Raw genomic sequence first — 20,883 nt, 5'->3', positions numbered from 1 at the left:
AAAAAAAAAAACAAGAAACAAGAATCAAGAAATAATTATTAAACAAGTTTTTGTTTCTATTTTTTTTTTTTTAAGAAATGAAAACATGAATAGTTATAAAACATATGTATGTTTCTGATTCTCAAAAGAAAGAAACATGAAACAGAAAACAAGAAACAAAGCATGGAAAATAGAAAACAGAAAACGAAAACGGGACGTAATTTGATAGCAAATTTAATCCAAGAGAGTAATTTGACAGCAACAAGAAAATAAACGATGTTCATCCAATATGACCTATCCGTCGATGAGTCAATAATAGGTTTGGCTTTCATTGAACTAATAATTACGTCGAAAGAGGCAAGAAACATACCCGGATTTCTTCTCTGGATTCAGCAGTTTGAGTGAACAAACTCATGAATCAATAAATTTTTGGTAATAGTTTACATTTTTACATCTCATTCCAAAAATAAAAGGAAAGAAGGATGAATTTATAAAGTCGTCATATGTTTTTGCATTACAAAATTTGACAACCATTTTGTATATATAACATAAATTACCTCAGTAAAGGGCAGCAAGGGAAGATTTATTCACGTAATTGGACTACCAACTTTGGTGATGAACTTCTTGACCAGAAATATTTTCTAGTAAAAGATCGATTCACGACAGCTCTGCAAATTGCTCCTCTCTTCCCATGAATTTGCCACGAAACCGAAAGCTCTATACCGCATCATATGTCCCCCTCAACTAGCATTGCCATTGAGAGAACCGATAGCCTACTTATTCTAACATTTACGAGGAAGTTTTAAAAACGCAGCGGGTTGGATTAAAATGGTGTGGAAGGTCACTGGTTTCAACAGTTCTGATCATCTGCTTATGGTAGCAAAATGCATCCGACATTCCTAAATTGCCTTAATGTTTTTGCATTACCTCTTTAATCCAATGATAGGTTCCCCATGCGAATATTACGCTGCTGATGGCTTATTCCTTTTCTTAGACGTGACTGAAATGAGCTAAACTCTCCTGGTTTTCCACTTAGAGAATCGGAAAGTTTCGGTTGTAACCATCTTCTCAAGGCCAAACCATTTATTCTGATTTTTCCACTTGATCCATTTCCCTGGTATGGAAGTCCAAGTCTTCTCAACAATGCCGCGACTGCTTGTCCAACCCTGTAAGACCATTGTATTCAGGTTATTTTTTGTTTTTTTTTTTTGTTTTTTTTTTTTTTGAAAAATGGATACTGAATTTTTCGTTAAGGAAATGAAAAGAGACTAATGCTCCAAAGTACACATATGCCAATCAAAAGAAACAACTGAAAACTGGATATGGAGAAGAAACAAAAGTACAAAAACGAGAGCAATTAGAAGGAAACAATGAAACTCTCTCAATTCCTATTCAGATCTCGAATAGAGGAACCCTTGAAGCATTGAGATTAATAATATGATCATTTCAATGTGTGGAGAAAAAAGTCACCCCAATATCTTAACAAGCTGAGACTTCTGCTTAGGTGTGAAGATTGTTAAGTTGCATACTATCAGAATGTAAAATAAGGAAGCAAAAGAAACCAAGTTTGATTTCGTAAGTTTCGATCTTTTCACCTTCCCGCAAGGTTAATGGTCTTCTCCCCCTTTGGAGAGAGAATTTGTGTCGTCTCATTCGGCAGTAAGATCATTATGTTTGGTAACCTTGAACCTGAAGGAAAGAAATTTAATCAGAATACAAAACTATTAGCCGTCCCTCATCACCAAGAAGTGTTGAGAAAATCTCATTTTCCAAAATAATAATAATAACTTTCCTTTTAAGTCGATGTTTCATTTAGTTGAATTTCAATTTTACAAAGTATCGTGGTCCCACAAAAATGTAGTTGAATAGTTAACTATTATAAGTCGGATGAGTCCTCTTTTTTTTTTGGGGGGGGGGGGGGGGTTGTGAGGCGCGTGGAATCCTTCAAAGGATATGTTCAAATTTAGCCTCCACGTTATGATTTTTGTTTTTTCTCATTTGATGGCCAGTAATACTAAGAAGAATCGAAGTGGTTAAAAATCCTTCAAGTTTGTAACAATCTCATCAAAGAAGTTGAAAACAATATGAAAGAGTTCGCATGATTGTAAAACAACAGCAAATAATAAATGTGTGCATTAGTAATTAGAAGATAAAAGACAAAAATGCGTATGTCATTTACCAGCGGCAAGCCGATGTTTGAGACCTTTCAAAACTGTCAAGAGGTAAACCTGGCAGGATTTGAATAACAATTTCAGTCAAGTATGAGACGATTTGTGAATTGCTTTTCACACACGTTGAACACATTCTACTCAAAAGTTTGTGTTGGTCATGACTAGTGGAAGCAAACGGAAAGATAAAACTGAGAGGATCACCAATACTGATTTAATCCAGAGCATAGCTTGTTAACATCCTTTCATTGTTGGACACAGAATAATGTCTTTTAACGAGCAGAAAAGGACCAATTGAATCAACAAAGAAAAGCAAGCAAGAGAATGGAAAACTTGTGAAAGAAGGGTTCAAAGGAATAGGAGAGACAAGAGGTAGTTATTCTCCGCCAAAGTGAACTTAGCTCAATGGTAATTGGCATGATCTTCCTCTTTGAAATTTGAGATTTGATCCCAATCCCCAGTTATTGTACTCAAAAGAAATTTCAAAATTAAAATGTTACTTTTTACAATGCGAGAATTAGTTCATTCCTAAGTCCTAACACAAAGTTAAATACAGCTAAGTATAATTATATCTAGTCAGTACCGATTCCAAAAGGTTAAATAATTTCGGAACACATCATTGAATTAGTAATTTCATCAACATCGTACAATACATGAAGTGTCGATTATCTCGCAATTAAATCATAACTATTAGTCTGTTAGCTCCAATTTTGCTAGGTGAAAAAAAATGTTACCTCAGCTGTATGAATGTGCAACTCCTTGACGTCTACAACAATAGGATTTCCTTTGAGGGATACAAATGGAGCAACTCCAAGTGAAGCAGCTTCCTATATTTTGTTGGGGGTAAATATAAAAAGAAAATCAGATCTTTCAAACGATTTAAGAATTTGAAATTTTTCAGTAAGATTATGGAACCAGCTTCATATTTGCACAGACCTCCAACAGTGAAAATGCGCGAGGGTCATATTCACCAAAGCCATCTATCAAGGAGCAGAGATTTGAAGATCTTGATGAGTCAACACTTACTCCTATGTTTTCTATAAGTCTACTTTTTAAGACGGGATCATAAGGAATCTGCAAGCACCCCAAAACTTGAGATAAAACTTCAATGCTTGGAACAATTCCGGCTGCAATTATTTCCCGGTACACCATTAAGGCCTGTGTTGTCCTGACGAAAAAATATTTTGAATGGTGAATAATCTCACAAGTTACACTATAGTATCATAGGTAGTGGTTTATGATTGTTAATATTAAAGTACCATAAAATGATTAAATAAGAACTCTACATGATATTTTCAGTAAACTACAAAAAAAATCCTAGTAAATGAATTTCAAAAGTTGAAGACTCATACCACTCACTATCGACTTGAGGCAGTTTAGAGTCAAGTGACAAAAGTGGTCTATCAAGGGCAGAGGGTTCTGAAATTCTTCGTAAGCACATGCCTTTGAAAAGATTAGATTACAGAAGAGTCAAAAATATAAAAAGGCTAACCAATTAACTCGAGATAAGAGTAATCTATCAAGGGCAGAAGGAACATTTCTACATAAGCACATACATGCCTTTGAAAAGATCAGACTAAATATAAGTTGAAAATGCGAAAAGAAAACTAACCAATTCAAAGTAATTTTTCAAAAGATATAAGCCAGAAAATATTCTTGAAACTCAGAAATGTAGGGCATCAGAATCAGAGACGGAAGTAGTTAAAATTCATGATAAGTTGTTTTCTTTACAAACAGGAAAAATCCATCTGAAAGAAAAACGCATTGTTATTTGTAAACAGTTGGTCAGCAGACAATATGTAACAATTAGGAAATTATAAAACAAAAAAGACGTGTATCTTTAATGATAAAAAACAGGTGTAGACAATTGAATTCTATCGACTTACCAATTATGCACCTATACATAGTTAAGGTTGGCACTATCCCGTCCTCTTTGGCTTGAGAGAGGAGCATGAGGGCAATTTCTAAATCATCATTCCTACAAACAATTGAGAAAAGGATGCTAGTGAGAATAAGGATTAAATTAATGTTGTTGATACAAAACGAAGCCAGTTGTATTTACCTTTCACTCGCTGCTGTAAGTATGGAGTATGTAATATTGTTCGGGGAGAGTCCTAATCCCTTCATTTCAGTTAGAATATCCATAGCCATTTGTAGTTGTTCCCCATCACCTGTAGGTGACATTCTAATGTTATCTTATAGAGGCAATGCATATTATTTTAATTGTATATGACAAATGTTAGTTATAATCAGCGAAGTTGAAGTGTATATGCATTGAATGTTTCACATCTCATTAATTGACATTTGATTTGTTGCTTCTTAGAACTCAAGGACTTAATTGTACAACCTATAGAACAAATCCCATTCAAGTAAAGACGTGATTTTGTTGCTTCTCAAACCAAATCTCTCAATTTGTGAGAAATGTTGGTGAAATAACTTCCCTTATATGTTCATCTTCATGACATAACAATCACACGTAATGACCAATCATACATTGATACTATTTCTCAACTGCACAAACTGATATGACTGATCTTGGTTCCGTGAGGTACTTATGAGCTTGGAAAGTCCAATGTAATAAAGCTAGTACTTTTGTGTCTCAATTAAATATGCTCATGAGATTCTATCTTGATTTGATCTGACTAGTGCAGACCCATGTAAGACACTCTTCCCAAGACCACAGTCAACTCCTCCAAGTTGTTTGCTGTCGAGGAAGCTAGATCTTGCAGGGAATCGTTGGTGCATTATGTAGCTTAACCTTCGTAAGACTAGCCACTTCTTCTGCTGTAGGAAGAGTTTCACAGTAAAAGCATGCCTCTGCTTTTACCTGGTTTATCATTGTTAAATGGATTCTATTGATATCTATGGAGCACACTGAATTCTGAGTTTTTATTCTAAAAGTTCTAATCAAATTTCTCAAGTTCAAAACACTTTTAGATTCAAACTGGGCTGAGGATCACAAAGATTCATCATTTATCACTGAGTTCATAGTTTTCTTACGCTCTAATCCAGTTCCCTGGTCTACCTAGAGTCACATACCATTCATTCCTAGAAGCTCAAGTGAAACTGAATTCAGGACGTAGCTGCCACTGTTGATGAATGGTAATGACTTTGGCAGACTCTACAGGTGTTTACACCTCTGACCACCTACCCCTCTCTATCCAACTAGCATGATATTTCCTTCCCCATGAGAACTTTTTGTTCATGCATAAACCGTGTTAAAAAAACACATTTCTTGTCCCTCTGTCACTCTTGTAATATTTTGTTCTACTATAACTTCATTACCATTTAGTTTCTATATTTTTCATAAATATAATAAAACTAGAAATTTATTTTAACAAAGAGGATTTTATTTTAGGATACCAGAGCAGAAAAAGTAATTACCTGAGGCTTATGATTAAAAATGATAAATCATAACTAACTTCCATCAGAATATCGAGAATAGAAGGTAGCAAAAAAGGGACATACACAGTGCAGTTATTAGTGCATTCACAGTTGATACAGTTAGCCTCAATTTCATAGACTTGAGATCCTCATACAGTGCCAACGCCTTCTGCCAGTTTTTAGCCTGAAACAATGATTGGGAAGTTTTTTTATTGTCACACTTAATTCTGTAACACACACACACACAAAATAAAAGAAAACCATACTCAATTTCACTCCATGGTGAAAAGTAAGAGCCTTAAGTTAAAATACGTTGGCGCCAAGACAGCACAGATGCTTCCATAAATAAAACTATTAGATAAACATGGACTTCCATCTCAAAATCAATTGGCGAAGAGAGGAGTAACCCCATGTATCTCTATTATTCTAATGTGAGATCCTCAACATGTCCCTTTAAGATGGTGTCTCTTTGTGTTCATCATTTTTTTATCAGATCCCAGTTTTCTTTTTTTGACCAAATGCTCGTTTGGGTTCATGGGCTCTGATATCATATTAAGATAAGCATGGGGTTCTATCTCAAAACTAATTGGTAATGAGAGGAGTAATCATGTATATCATAAAGATAGTGAGTTCTCTACATTTTTCCAACGTGAGATCCTCGAAAAAACAGTTACAAGTGATGAGCCATACTCCGTCAAAATACACTTTGTACATTCATATCACTAACCAGTATCAGATTTGGAAAAAAATATGATTGTAAGAACCTAAAAATGAAGTTTTTGAAGTCAGGATAGAACTCGTAATGTTTAGTACTTCATAGAAATTTATAAAAATAATAAAAATCAATACAGACTATCTAAACACAACAAAACAAAGAACTAAGCACATTTAACATACGCACATTGCTACAGGCACCCATCAACGAACTATATGACACAATGCCAACACGTATCCCTAGTGTCTTGGCTTCTCCTAAGATTTCAAAGGCAGCATCCAGCTTACCAGCATGGCCTGCAACATCTATTAATGCACTGAGAAAAATCTGCATGAAATATAAAATATGAGAATTAGCACCCCCGTGTATGAATAAAAAAGCAGCTGATATAACAGCACACACACAAGACCGTCCAAAAACTTAAAAGAATTCTTTCTTTTAACTTTCCCACATGTTATGGCCGGATCAAGTTGTTTAATAATCTGAAACCACTCTTAATAAACATTCAAAAAGAAAGATACCCAGACCCTAACTTATTGTCTCTATTCTGAATCATCCTTGATCCAAACAAGATGTACTTAAATCCATCAAAATAACATACCTCATCAGGTTGTACTCCTTTCCTGGTCATTTCTTGATACACATTGGAAGCAAAGTCCCAATCGCAAGATTGACTGCAACAATTAACAGCAATGGTGTAAACCTCTGGTGTGCCCTTAATCTTATAATCATGGATCATCTTGTACACTTCTCTTGCTCGATCAACCTATAGGAAATGCATGATTTTTCTGTTCTTAAAACTCACATCAACGACCTAACTGGAGAGAGAGAGGAGAAATGAATGACAGCAAGAAACCTTCAGATTTAATGAAAACATACCTGACCAGCATTTGCACATGCCTTCATCAGAGCACCAATTGTAATATGATCAGGCTCTATTGGATGTAACTCAGCTCCCATTTCTGCCAGCACATCAAAAGCACGATCCACCGCTCCCGACTGACCACATGCAGTGATAAGTGCATTGAATACAACTCTGTCTGGCTTCACGTTCTACTGCACAGAATATCTTATCAGCAAGAATTCTTATTATTGTTAGAATACAACTTGAACATTCAGCCTTTTGACAGAATATGATGCATGCCCTTGTTTGCACATCCATATATACAAGTAACACATAAGCCCAGATAAAATGAGGAAAAAAGGAAGGGCTAGATTGTGGTCATACCTTTGACCTCATTATTCCATAGACGCCAAATGCCTTTGCCACTTGACCTGCTCTTGCACAACCATCAATAAGTGCCCCATATGTGTGAACATTAGGTTCCACTCCAGCATTAACCATTCGGTGAAATACCTAGAAGCAATAAGCTCAGACAATGCAATGAAAACAGGAACCTCATATTGAAAAATAAAAACCTTTCATTCAAGTTTTCAACAAATGAAAGAGGAGAAATAATTTCAAAGCATGTTCTGTAATTTTGAAGAAGGAAAAGTAAAAAATAAATAATAAATTGATGTTAGGTACTAGAGGAAGTAGTTAAATGTCAGATGAACCAATTATAAAAAAAAATGTCTAGCAGAATTTCAGACTGACAGGAAAAACAAAGGATGCTTCAACTGTTATAGTTAAAAGTAATGAAAAACTCAGTATATTTTCTTTCCAAGTATAATTAAGTTAAACGGATAAATAAATAACAGGAGGTAAAACATTTTTACCAAATTCAATTGTTCAAGATGACGTATCAATAAATCAATCGAAGCTTCATTACATGTAAGAAATGTGTATTGAAAGTACATTAAGAAAATCCCAATGAGATAGTCTAAGCATTAGTGAAACCTAAGAACAGGTAACCAAAATGAAAGAAACCATACTTCAAACATTGCATCCACTTTTCCACTTTTGCCACATGTTGAGATTAAAGTAGTGTATAGTTTGCAATCTGCTTTCATTCCAGCCTCCTGGACAAGCCGCACAACTTGAAAAGCTCCTAAATTTACAATGCATAAATTATGCACCCTAAAAGAATGATGGTTGTAAATAGTAAAAGACTGAGATTGTTTCCAGACAGAAGGAGTTAGATGATGGTAAATAGTACATTAACTTACTGTCAGAATCTTGAGAACTTGCACATACAGACATGAGCATATTAAATGTACTCAATGTGGGGTTTGGAATAAGTGCGGTGTACTGGAAAGCTTCCTGAACAGCCTTTTTACTCTTGCAAATATTGAAAAACTTTCCATGATAAATCTACAGCCGGAAAACTCGTTAAATTAGTTGTAATTCAGAGAAGTCGTAAGAAATTGATGGTAAAAAGGTTGTACACATTTTACCTTATTCATATCCAATAAGCCTTCTCTTTCCATATCTTGAAGTATTTTGATACAATCATGCAACCTGAGAAACCACAAATAAGAAATAAGTTACAACGATTTTCAGAAATAGTTTAACACAAATCAATGCAGACTTCTACCATGATTGGGGAGTGAGGGGTGTCCTGGAGATATTTTTCCCCCCTATTTTCATTCATTTAAAATTAACTTTAACATAAATCGTCAACCAAACAACATGATACAGCAGAGGAGAAATATTGACTGCACAATACATGAAAATGAGAAACAAACTTACCTTCCACCTTTCAGGCATTGATTATATGATTTATATTGATCTACATGAAGATTTTTGTAATGAACATGTTTCCCATTTGGATAGGGTAACCCATTCACAAGTTTTCCTTTATGCAGACTGGGTGCTTTTCTTTCCCCATGTCTTGAAATATTGTTGCCTCCTCCAGATTTTTTTATGTTTCCTGAAGAACCTTCCTTATATCTTGCATCAGGTACTTTCCTTTGAACATACCCTGAGTTGTAAAAACATTCGCTACTGAACTGGAATATGGAATGAGGAGATGCAAAAGATTTTAAGGAAATAATGTTGGCATACAAGAAAGAAAATCACATTTGCTGCCTATTCAAAGAAACAAGGTAAAACTATCATGATCCTCTTGAAGCCACTACCTGCAACTGGAAGAGAATCCTCTAACACTAATTCTGCTACTCCAGAGACACCATTAATCATCACTGAAGAAAATTTTTGGTTGTATAGATGTGAAGTATGCAAAGAAGTTGCCGATTGATTACTTGACTTTGTATCTTCATAGAACATGTAAATATCTTCTCTACCTGGTTCTTCAATTTGAGAGTTGGAACTAGTTAATTTTTCCTCTTTTAGAAGCTCACCCTCTGCTTTGAAATGTTGAGTCACTTGATCATATACACTATATGAAGGACCAGCAACAGGTGGAAGCTCAGTTGTATCAACCACAACAGGCAATTCAGAGTGGGATTTGACATGAGATCCATTCAGTTTTAAATCAGTCATGTCATTGGCAAAAATAAGAGGCTGCAGGACGCCAGATTCGAATATATCAGAAAGAAGAGAAGGATCTGTTGCTTCGCTGTCATCTGAAAACAGAGAATTGCTATCCTTAGAAGTCGTAACTTCAGAAATAGATGGCTGCAATGTTTCGGTGATGTTGGCCTCATGTGATAGACCAGATTTTTGAAGCTGCAGAACAGTCTCTTCTTCCACAGAATAACCTTTCTCTTCAGCTCTATCCTTTATGGCAATGTTCTGCTCTAAAAAGTCGCCATGGTGATCCCTAAAGCCCATTATCTGACCGTCAACAGACCAGTTGATGCCTCTACCTAGTTGAGATAAGGCAAGCTTTGGAGATTGGGAACGCTGTGATTGGTACAAGATCCAGAGAAGATGTTATCTCCACAATACAATGACAGATAAATCAATCAAACGAACGAAGTTGTTGAGCCCATGAAAATCCCAGACGTGAATTTACATTCATATTTTATACATGAGACTTCAAATACCACGATGTGCTCCAAAATTAATGGACTAAATATTATAAAAATTCCATGACATAAATAAAAGCATCTTCCAAAAATGAAATTAAGGATTCAATAAATTGCAAATAAAGATATCTCAATTATCAAATATTAGGAACGGTGACGTGCTGTTAAGTTCATCAAACAACAATATAAATTAGCTTCCCAGCGAAATGCTGCTTTGAGTTCGATATAATCCTCAGTAAATTTTCAACTGCACAGCCATGGTTGCAGCTATTACATTGATCTATCTCTCAATCAACTGAATTATCCTAATTATACCTCTCCTACAAGAAAATACGACTTAAAAAGAAAGAATCAATGCGAGTCGAGATAGAAAACAAGAATCATTCTCTTGAACCTTGACAGTAGTGTCCATTCATTTTCCTAATGCATCAACGAAAAAGAAGAAAAAAGAAACATGTACCAAATTGCGAACAAGAAAACAACAATAACAAAGTAAGTCTAAATCGATATTTCCACCATACCTCAACCGCATTCTTCTTCCTCCTATTGAAGTTCATGTAGATGAAGGAGACAGCGGAGAAAGTAACGACAGCAACAACGATGAGAACCGGATTCGAACTGAACGTAGCTCGGAAAATGCACCTGGGAGACTGAACAAGCAGGCCAACCTTTCTGCACCTTCGTCGAGAGCGCAGGCCATCAGGAGGACGGAGATTGTGGCCACAGCCAAGGAATTGACGGCGGACGAAGCGGAGGCGAGAGTAGGAGAAGGAGGAAGAAGAATTGAGAGGAAGACATGGATTGAAGGTGAGTGATTGAGGCTTGGAAGAGAAGACGACCTCCATGGAAGAATGAAACAGAGAGAGAGTTTGAGAAATGGAATGGCTGAATTGAATTGAGGATAGAGAGAGAGAGAGAGAGAGAGGTCGTTGTGTGAGACTCTGTACCAGTGGTAGTATTCAGCTTGCTTTCGCTTGGTTGGTTTTTTTTGGCTGATCCACTACCTGCTGACGTGGAATTTTATTATTATTTTTGCTTTTTTTGGAAATTGAAATACGAAAAAAATTTGGGTGCTCCCATTTTTCATACTATCGTGCTAGCACCCGATAAAAATGTTTCATCTGGTAAGATGTTTTTTAAAAAATAGTTGAATTTTATTAATTTTATTTTAGTGTATAAGGAAGAGGAAAGCAAAATAGTTTGATTTTATTAATTTTATTTTTAGTGTATAAGGAAGAGGAAAGCATGAAATTGGACATTATCCTTAAAATATCATTTTCATCGGTCTACTTTTAACTTACCTTCTATTTCAGTTGATGTACTTTCAATTATCAAATTTTGATCACAATTCTTTTTTTATAAATCTTAATTAAGTTCTTGTATTTTCAGTAAAATCTAAATTTAATTATTCAAAATTAATCGTTATTAAAATTGATCAAATAGTAATTATAATTTAGTGTGAAAGAGAACTTAGCTCAAATAGTCTTTCTCCATAGAGGTTTTATTGGATTGATATGACAATTCTAGAGGGGTGAATAAGGTTTAATTAAACTTTTTTTTAAATTAACCTAATTAAACTAATTAATACACTTTTTATAAATAATAAGAAAAATTCAATTTATACAACAAATAAGATGACAAAAATATGATAATTTAATTCTATCAAATTTTAGCAAATAAATAAGAACAAACTAAAACATATAATAAATTGCTTAAAATTAATTGCAAAAATAAAAAGGAAAGAGTTAGAGAAGAAGACACCGTAATTTTTATAGTGGTTCGATCAAACTCGACCTACTTCACTCCCAAAGTGCCTCTTGAAAATTTGAATAAAATCTTTCCAACTTTTTTCACGGATTAAAGCCCAACCGTTACACCACCGCTTCTTTTACGAGTTCAAGAGCAAACCCGATCCTTTCCACGGTTTAGGATCAAACCGTTACAAATGTTGAAATTTTTTAATAACATAATACAACTCTCACTAGAGTGGATTTACACGTTTAAGCACTCAACAAGTTTATCCTCACAATACAATAACACTCTCTCAAGAATAAGATGGAAAAAAATGGAAACTTAGAGAGAGCAACAATGGAACTTTTGAGTTTTGGAGAATTATGAAATGTAAAATTTGTTATCAATTGTGGAGATTTTAAACTAAACTAGTCGTTAAATACAAACAAAATATAATATTAAATTCTTTTTCTTTTGAAATTCATTTTCTTTTTAAAATTAATCCAAAAAATAAAAAAACATACCATGTGTCAAAAACTAGCCGTTAGACACAAACATAAAATAATATTAAATTCATTTTTCTTTTAATTCATTTTCTTTTTAAATTCATTCTTTTTAAAATCAATCCAAAAATAAAAAACATATCATGTGTAAAAAACTAGCTGTTAGACACAAACATAAAATAATATTAAAGTTATTTTTCTTTTAAATTTCTTTTAAATTTCAATTTTTTTAATTTTAAATCAATCCAAAAATCAAAAGTCCATCATATGTTAATCTCTTAATGATCCACTATTCAACTAATATGCTGTCACATGTCTACGTGCAGATGGTCTGGTTATGCCACGTCATTCACCACAATATTTTCTCTATAGATTTGTTTCGGTTATATCGTCTCAGCTCCAATTTGAGTGATTCAAAAGGTGTTGGAATCGTTGTTCTAACCTCTACGCTATGGACATATTAAAACACTAAGATTTTCAGTAATTAAAAATTGAGTTTGTTATCATCAAAATATTGATTAATTAATTAATTAAAATTAATTAATTTGAGATTAAGGGCCAAAAAGCCAACAAATTTAAGGTTCGATTTCTCATCCCTACAACTATACTAAAAAGAGATCATTTTTAAAATATAGATATCGACGAATATTTATGTAAGTCAAAAAATTTATAAAAATTATTTAGATTAAGTGCATGTTTGGACGTAATTTTAAAAATATTAAAATCACTTTTGACATATTCAAATCACTAAAAAACACACGTTTAATCATCTAAAATCAATCTAATGTTTCATTTTACACTTATAAATGCAACTTTCATACTATTAAAATTAGTTTTGAATATTAAAAGCATTTTTTGAAGTGATGTTGAAAATGACAAATATGATTTTAATTATTTTAAAATGCTCTCATACATGTCATAAGTGATAGATAATGTTGCTAGAATTTATATTTTATTGAACTGAATATACAACAAAGTTTCAAAGTATCGATGTCGATAGAAATATTGAGGTCCCGATATAGTGAAAATGTGGATGGAAATATCGATATCGATGGAAATTTCATAAAAAAATTATTAAGATTGATCGAAATTGTTATGACTAATTAACGAAATTTTGATAGTGGCTTAATTAGACTATAATTGACCATTTATAATCACAATTTGTATAAAGTAAGACAATATTTAGATGTCTATTGTAAATGTCTATGAAAATGTTGATGCAAGAGCATAAATTTAAAAAAATGGAAAACAATTACAAAATAATATAAAGTTTAGGAATATTTTAAGGTAAAATGATGTGAAAATTATGTAAGTTTTGGATGGTTAAAGAAAACTCACATCGATTCAATTTGAAGGTGAAATGATGTAAAGATTTAATGAAAAAAGTTTGAATTAGGTTAAAAATAAATTATATGTTATTTGTCGCGGTTTTTCAAATTCATTATTGAAAAATGAAAGTTTTTGGTTGAAAATAAATATAAAAATTGAGAAAAGTTAGAAATAAGACAAAGTAACACATAACAGATGCTTAATCATCTGTCGAAAATAACATTGGCGTGTGAAATTATAAAATTGTGTGTAATCAGGACAATAAATTAAAAAACCTGAGCTAATGTAGTTAATTAAAAAAATCAAATTTTTTTCAAAAGGTAGAAAATTCCCGAAATCTCAAAATTTCTTCGAAATGAGGGGAATCAAAATATTCTCGAAATATTTTCGAAATTTCGTCGAAATTGGGGGAAAAACAAAAGTTTCCCAAATCAAAATTTGGGGATTTCGATGGAAAATATAAACCATATATACAATATCATTTGATGTTTTACAATTTCAAAAATTTTGGATATTGATATTGATGTTGAACCATTCAATTTACAAATATATTAATATGTCGACAAATATTTAATCATCGACACTAGGGGAGTTTGGCCCACTATTTTCATAAATTGGTGTTAAATAATTCGACTTTTATATTCACTAGTATATTTATCAAAAAATACCATCTTTTCATTTCTCTATTTTATAGATTTATCAATAAATTTTATGAAAGTTGTTAACTCCTAGCACATTTTTATTATACCCAAACCACTTTTCATTACTCTACGTCGAAAAACACTTCTTAAAATAGGACGAGAATCCAAACGGTTTTGTTTTTCCCAAGAATTATTCTATATTTCTGTGTCTCTGTTGCGGTTACCCACAAGAAAGGATGGGGGAGGAAATAAGACGCAAGAAAACAAATCGATCACATTCTCGAAGCTACTGGATAGAATAGAACTTCAATTTTCAGCCATCTCTTCTGCATAATTTTTTTATTTATATTTTCTCTATTTTTTAGTACACTATTTTTAATATTTATTTTTGCATATTAGGAGTGAAAACGATATTGTAGCAATCACTTCTAAGTTCTAGGAATTTCACTTATTAAAATTATTGAAATCTTGCCTGAAAATATTTTTTTTTTAAAAAAATAATAATAAAATTCATTCAAACTTTTCTATTATTTGTTCAAAATAAAATATTCAAATAAATAAAATATTTTTTTTAAAATTAAATTACAAATTTAATTCTTTTTACGTGTTTCATTTCGTTTCTAAACTTTTATAAATGTATACTAAGTTTTAAAATTTTCAATTTTGTGTCTATTTGACTTTAGAAAAATTCAAATTTTAAAAAATAATTAGTTTATGAGATATAAATTTGAATTTTATGTCTAATGAAATTCTAAACTTTCAATTTTACCTCTAGTGGACCTAACATTCAAAAGCTTATAAACTAAATTTGTAATTCTGAACGTCCAGTGATCAAATAGATACAAACTTCAAAGTTCAGAGAACAAAATTATGATAATAAATTAGTACAAGAGTAAATAATTAGATGATCGATTTGTTTTTCGCTTGAAATTTATGTTTGTCCCCCACCATTTTTTTGGACAAGCTTTTCATCTTATTTAAAAACATATTTGAATTCTAAATCAAATTTCAAAAACGAAATCAAGTTTGTAAAAACCACGATCCCATTTGACAACCATTTGATTTTTTAAAATTAAGCCTATACTATTACTTTCATTCATCTATTGATTTATTTGTTAGAATTGTTTTCAAGGGCCAGATCAAGTTTTGAAAACCAAAAAGAAAAACTTGTTCTAAAACACTTGTTTTTATTTTTTATTTTGAATATTTTGAATATTTTAAAAATATATTTTGTCATTAAATTAATTATATCACATATAATTAATTTCCTCAATTAATTTGAACAATTCAAAATAATCCAAAATGATTCTCATTTAAACTCTGTTGAGCTAAATAGATGACCTGATGGACCTGTAGCTTAAAGCTCTAATGGTACTTGAATAATTAATTAAACTCTTTAATTATATTATTCAACATCCATTAACTTTCGGGCACTCCACTAAAAATCGACAATTGCACACTTCACACTATAGATATATTTATGTGTCCTTTGGATATAACCAGTCAATAGTGCTATGACCCTTCACAAATTGCTCATAAATACACCTAGGCCATTGATCCCTCTAATGAATAATAAGTCACAGTCCAACTATGACCAAACACCTCTCGGGCCAGGAGAGGGTGTGGCGCCACATTGTTCAAGCCCCAGAATTAACCCTTAAGGGAGCAATCTATCTACTTACCTCCACTTTGGGGAAGGAGTTAATTCCGTCTTGTTAGCTATGTTCCCAACTCTTCAATCAGTCGAATCCCTAAAATGGTAGGCTTGTTGAGTCGACCATCTGGCCATTCTCACCCATACAAATCAAAGAACCACCCTCATAGATAGGAGTTCACAACTCACTCAGGATTCGGGTCATGTCACCTATGGTCATTCTGGTGAAATGTTAGTCTCAATTACGAACGGCGTTATATAATAAGACTAGTCATTTCGTGGTTCGGTCTTCTACAAACTCCTTTGTATAGAATACCCCTTCTCACATGTCTCCACATGAATGATCAGGATCAGATCATTTGTAGCAATTTTACAATAATTGTAACATCTACAAGCGGGACATATTCGTAGTGTCACCAGTATACGGTATCTAGCCTTATCCATCTACTACAGACTATTTAGGTTCTCACTTAAACACGGTCCACCTGTATGTCTCTGTTGGGATAGGTGTCTTAATTCTCCCGGAGTATCGTAGTTTGTAAACATTGTTATTGATAAAATAAGAGATTTTATTTGCATTTACTCATATCCAATAAACAAAGATCTGTGGTTATTGTATGTAAACTTAAGCATGTATATGAGATATACAAGTGGATCTTGCCTTAAGTAATAACCTAAAAGTTCTGTAGTATAAGGATAAATGAGGGATACCTTATCCTCGTGACACTACGGATTCGACCCGCTTTATAGAGGTTTACCATTGTTGTGAACTACTACAGATGGTCTAATTTTGACCATTCATGTTGAGACATGCGAGCGGGGGTGTTCTATACAAAGAGTTTGTATAAGACTGGACCACGAAATGATTTGTCTCTTTATATAACGTCATTGATACTTGAGACTTACTTCTCACTAAAACGACCATAGGTTTCATGAACTTAATCCTGAATATTTTGGGAACTCTTGCCTTTGAGGGTGGTCCTTTGATTAGTATGGGTGAGAGTAGCCAGATTGCCAACTCAACAAGCTTACCTTTTCAGGGAGTTGTCTGATTGAGGAGCTGAGAACTTAGTTACACAAGATGAAATTCACTCATTTCCTGAAGCAGGGGTAAATAGATAGATTTCTCCTTTAAGGGCTGATTCTGGGTCTTGAACGTAGTGGCCACATCCTCTCTTTGGAAGAGAGAACCCAGTCATAGTAGGACTATGACTTATTGTTCATTCGAGGAATCAGTGGTACATAAGGAGTTAGATATAACTACAGAGGCAAAACATAAATTGGTCCAGTTGTACTTACGAGCGATCTCTGAAGGGTTATCGCATTATTGATTGGTTGATATGGATACAGAAATATATCTGTAGTGAGAAGAGTACAATTGTCGGTCTTTAATGGAGTGTCCGACAATTAACGGATGGTGGATCCTATGACTAAAGAGTTTAGTCAGTTATTCACGTACCGTTGGAGCTTCAAGCTATAGGTCCATAAGGTCCCCTTGGTAGCTCAATGAATTCAAGTTGAGAATCAATTCTTGTGGTTAGTTTGAAGTGTTCAAATTAACAAGAAAAAATTCAATTATATATGATATAATTGGTGTGATGTATGAGATACATCGAGTGGAGGAATTAATGTAAATATGATTATAATAAATACCATAAAATAGAAAAAGAACTATGGTTTATATGTTTCATGAGATGAAATATTAAAACTATATGTTATAAATATAATATGATATGTTGGTTATCATATTTATTTATAATAAATTAATTATGTGATAATTAGCTTCTTTTTCTCTAATAACCAATTGAGTGGGAGGTTATTGGTGGTTTTATGGTAACCGTGAGATAAAAGAAAATTTGTTTTCCTAAAATGAGAGAGTTACTCAATTCGAAAAGAACTCACGGATAAGCTATCAAGTGAAAGTTTTTCACTAAGCGATTGTTGTGCAAAGACTAAACGATCATGGGGCTTTGACTATATGATAGTCATTCAGCTGATCGTATCTACACGATCGCGTGGCTAAGTCTATACGATAGGCTGCCACTGACTAAACGATCGAGCACATCGTCTATACGATAACCAACATCCTATCTCCCACTTACTCGATTGTCTACACGATTGTTGTCCTCTAGTCTCTTCCTCAAGCCAAGATCATACAGAGTCCACAACTCCTGGATTTTCACACCGAGAATACCAAGGTAACCATTGTGGTGGTGTCTTCACTCAGTTCGTGAATCGAGTGTGACTCGATTGGGTTTGAGGAGCTGTTGGCTATTCGTTGCGTTCGAGAATTGTTGTTGGACGCATTTGAGACTGATCGAGGGATTCGCGAAGAATGGTTTATTCAAAGGTATGCATCCTCTATCCCTTGTATCAGCTTAAAGCATGCTATAATTTCTTTGTTGTGCATGACCTGCTAGTTTTCGTTCTTAGACTGTAATTGATTGTGATCACTCAAATGGAATTTGGAAAGATCTCTTCCGCTACTCATGAAAATCCTCATACTTGATTTCCTTCAATTGGTATCAGAGCTAGGTTGTTCTAATATTCCAAATACCATTTCTATATTGAACTTCTTTTACAGTTGTGGTGGGTTTTAAGTTTTTGCATTGCAGTTAAGTGTTAAATACGTTTGTGGATGGATGTTGATGAATGTTTATGGGTTAATTGCCTTTGTTTAAAGCTTTCTTTAAAATTACAAAATGTTAATTTGTAAGGACCCCTATGTTTTTGGGCATAATTAACAAGCAATCGAGTCTATATTCAATGTGTTTAAGTTTGTTGAGTCGTTTATGATGAGTTTTGAAGCATGGAGATACGGTTCTCATTGAGGAAGAAGACCAAAGGTTGATCGTATCGTGTAGCTTAAGGTAAACGATCGTTGGGATTTGGCTAAATGATCGAGTAAAAAAGTTCTATGCGATCGTGTAGTATTTACTAAATGATCGTTTAGCTAGGGGAAAAGCATTTATTCTATCGCGTAGCATTGGTTGCTTGATTGAGTGGACGCTGGAGGTAAATGATCGCGTAGAGCATTTCATGCTCATCATTAATAAAAGGTGCGCACACTAAACGATCGTGTAGTTAGCATGCTTCATCGCATAGTCACTAAATACACAATCACACAGTATACAATACCTCATGCTTGCTCAAGGATCATTTAGACGATTATGCTTCACCGTATCATTGTCGTTTAGTTGATTGCTTAAGGCTTGCATTGCACTATGCGCACTGCACAATCGCATACCTCATGCTTCATCACATAGTCAAAGGTACACGATTGTTGCTAAACGATCGTTTAAGCTCAAGAAGTGTTGGTAAATGAGTAAAGTGTTTACTCTCTCATGTAGGCGATCACATGAGGTTGGTACACGATCAAGGAGAGGCGTTTCTTCCCCCGGACGGTTCAAGATTCAGTTCGCCTATTTGAACCAGAGACTCATTGCTCTTTGTAATAGTTAGCTTAGCTTTTTTAGGATTTGAGGCTAATTATCCCAATTCATCAACTTTTATTTAATATACATGAGATGTATGTTGTTTATATGCCACAGTGTATGACATATAGTTTTGAAACCCACCTTAGGTTATGCATTTGATTCATGCATCTTATATTATAAGTGTTATAATACAGCTTCTGGCATGATGAAATTACAAGTGAGCATGCGCATACATCATGAAATATAGGAGTTATATTTATGCATGCAGTAAGCATATTCATGCATCATCTTTATATTATAAAAGTTATAGTATAAGGGTGAATGGAAGCATGTTTGCTTGGTTCATTGCTTGGTAGTATAAGTGTTATATAAAAGTAGCAACAAATGAACAATACATGGAGCATGACATTTAGGTCGTTTATAAGAGTTATAGATGTCTTGTATGTGTAGCTTCGCATTGTGTTGGTTTTAGTTGTTTCCAGTTATAAGTGTTATAATGGAAATTAGAACTAAAATCGATAAGAAAGGGTTGCATGCGAACTTAGGCGAACTCATGTTTTAAAAGGATTTTAAAATTGGATTGAGATAGACCTAAGTTCAAGGTTCTAATACAATTAGATACCTAAGTTTAATCTTTTGAATCAGTTTAATAGGATTAAATTGATTGCCATAAAAGATTAACATTGTATTAGATCTATCTATAAGGGACCTTTTGTCTAAGGCCGGTTCTGTCTAGGTTGGGGTACTTAAGCTGACGAAAACGAAACACCCCTACCTGGAAAGGTGAATTAGATAGATTTTCTGCAAGTATGCGACAGTTGATCAAAGAATTTTTTAAAGAGTTTAATGGATGATTATCAAAAGTTGTTTCAACTTTCCAAGGTAAAAGTTACTCTTGAGAAAACCTAAAAAGTCACTTATTCAAAATTCTTAGCCATTTTTTTCTAAGTAAACTAAAACTAGGTTATAAAATACTTAGTGGGAGGAAGAGATATATATGACAATGATTCCACTCACGTTTCTCCCTGAATGTTCACGCCGTGAGATTCATGCTTGGCTTCATGGTGCCCTGGGAGCATCCCCCTTCGGATGGTGTTTACATTAGTCAATATCAAGGTGGGCGGAGAGAGTATTTATAGTAACTGGGTGAAAGATGTGTGTCCACACGTCCTATAGTCCACTTTATTGGTTCGCACTGTGAGATCTTCTTGCACTATCTCGTGGCGCTCTGGGAGCATCCCCATTCAGATGGATTTTGTGTAGTTGGTCAATATCAAGGTGAACTCCAGAAATGGATAGGGTTACTTTAGTTTTTGCTCCCAATCAAATTTTTTCCCTTCAAATTGACTGCTTGAGGCGGAACTCTAGGGCCTAAAATGACGAGTCACACTTACGAAAATTTGTTAAGCAAGTTAATGTTTTCTTGACCAAATCAATTATGGTTAGTCGTTATAGGAGCAAGAGTTGTT

General features: G+C 33.7%; 1 protein-coding gene across 2 annotated transcripts; it reads right to left on the bottom strand.

Annotated features, from left to right (window-relative positions):
• Positions 1–284: 284 nt before the first annotated feature.
• LOC120088284 (pentatricopeptide repeat-containing protein MRL1, chloroplastic) lies at positions 285–11,080 on the bottom strand. Of its 2 annotated transcripts, none has more exons than XM_039045467.1 (19): positions 10,641–11,080; positions 9,268–9,994; positions 8,879–9,110; positions 8,584–8,647; positions 8,356–8,500; positions 8,122–8,237; positions 7,475–7,603; positions 7,126–7,299; positions 6,848–7,012; positions 6,433–6,573; positions 5,616–5,715; positions 4,210–4,318; positions 4,034–4,125; positions 3,500–3,590; positions 3,084–3,315; positions 2,882–2,974; positions 2,159–2,207; positions 1,575–1,668; positions 285–1,145 (listed from the first exon to the last, which is right to left on the bottom strand). In XM_039045467.1, exons 1-19 carry the CDS (start codon positions 10,962–10,964, stop codon positions 911–913), a joined length of 3,312 nt encoding a protein of 1,103 aa, XP_038901395.1. In that variant the 5' UTR covers positions 10,965–11,080; the 3' UTR covers positions 285–910. The 2 variants fall into 2 exon arrangements, with proteins under 2 accessions (XP_038901395.1, XP_038901397.1); XM_039045469.1 differs by having other exon boundaries at positions 9,433–9,994.
• Positions 11,081–20,883: the final 9,803 nt, after the last annotated feature.

Source organism: Benincasa hispida, chromosome 10 (assembly GCF_009727055.1).
Source record: "Benincasa hispida cultivar B227 chromosome 10, ASM972705v1, whole genome shotgun sequence".
Taxonomy (NCBI): Eukaryota; Viridiplantae; Streptophyta; class Magnoliopsida; order Cucurbitales; family Cucurbitaceae; genus Benincasa; species Benincasa hispida.
This window is presented reverse-complemented; position numbering and strand designations above follow the sequence as displayed.

Bases quoted from the DNA above. Each gene is read 5' to 3' on its own strand.
- LOC120088284 (XM_039045467.1), bottom strand. From the start codon at position 10,964: ATGGAGGTCGTCTTCTCTTCCAAGCCTCAATCACTCACCTTCAATCCA. The intron at 6,574-6,847 runs GTATGTTATTTT...TATTTCATGCAG, and splicing joins AAGGAGTACAACCTGATGAG to ATTTTTCTCAGTGCATTAAT. The intron at 2,975-3,083 runs GTCTGTGCAAAT...AACAAAATATAG, and splicing joins GCGCATTTTCACTGTTGGAG to GAAGCTGCTTCACTTGGAGT.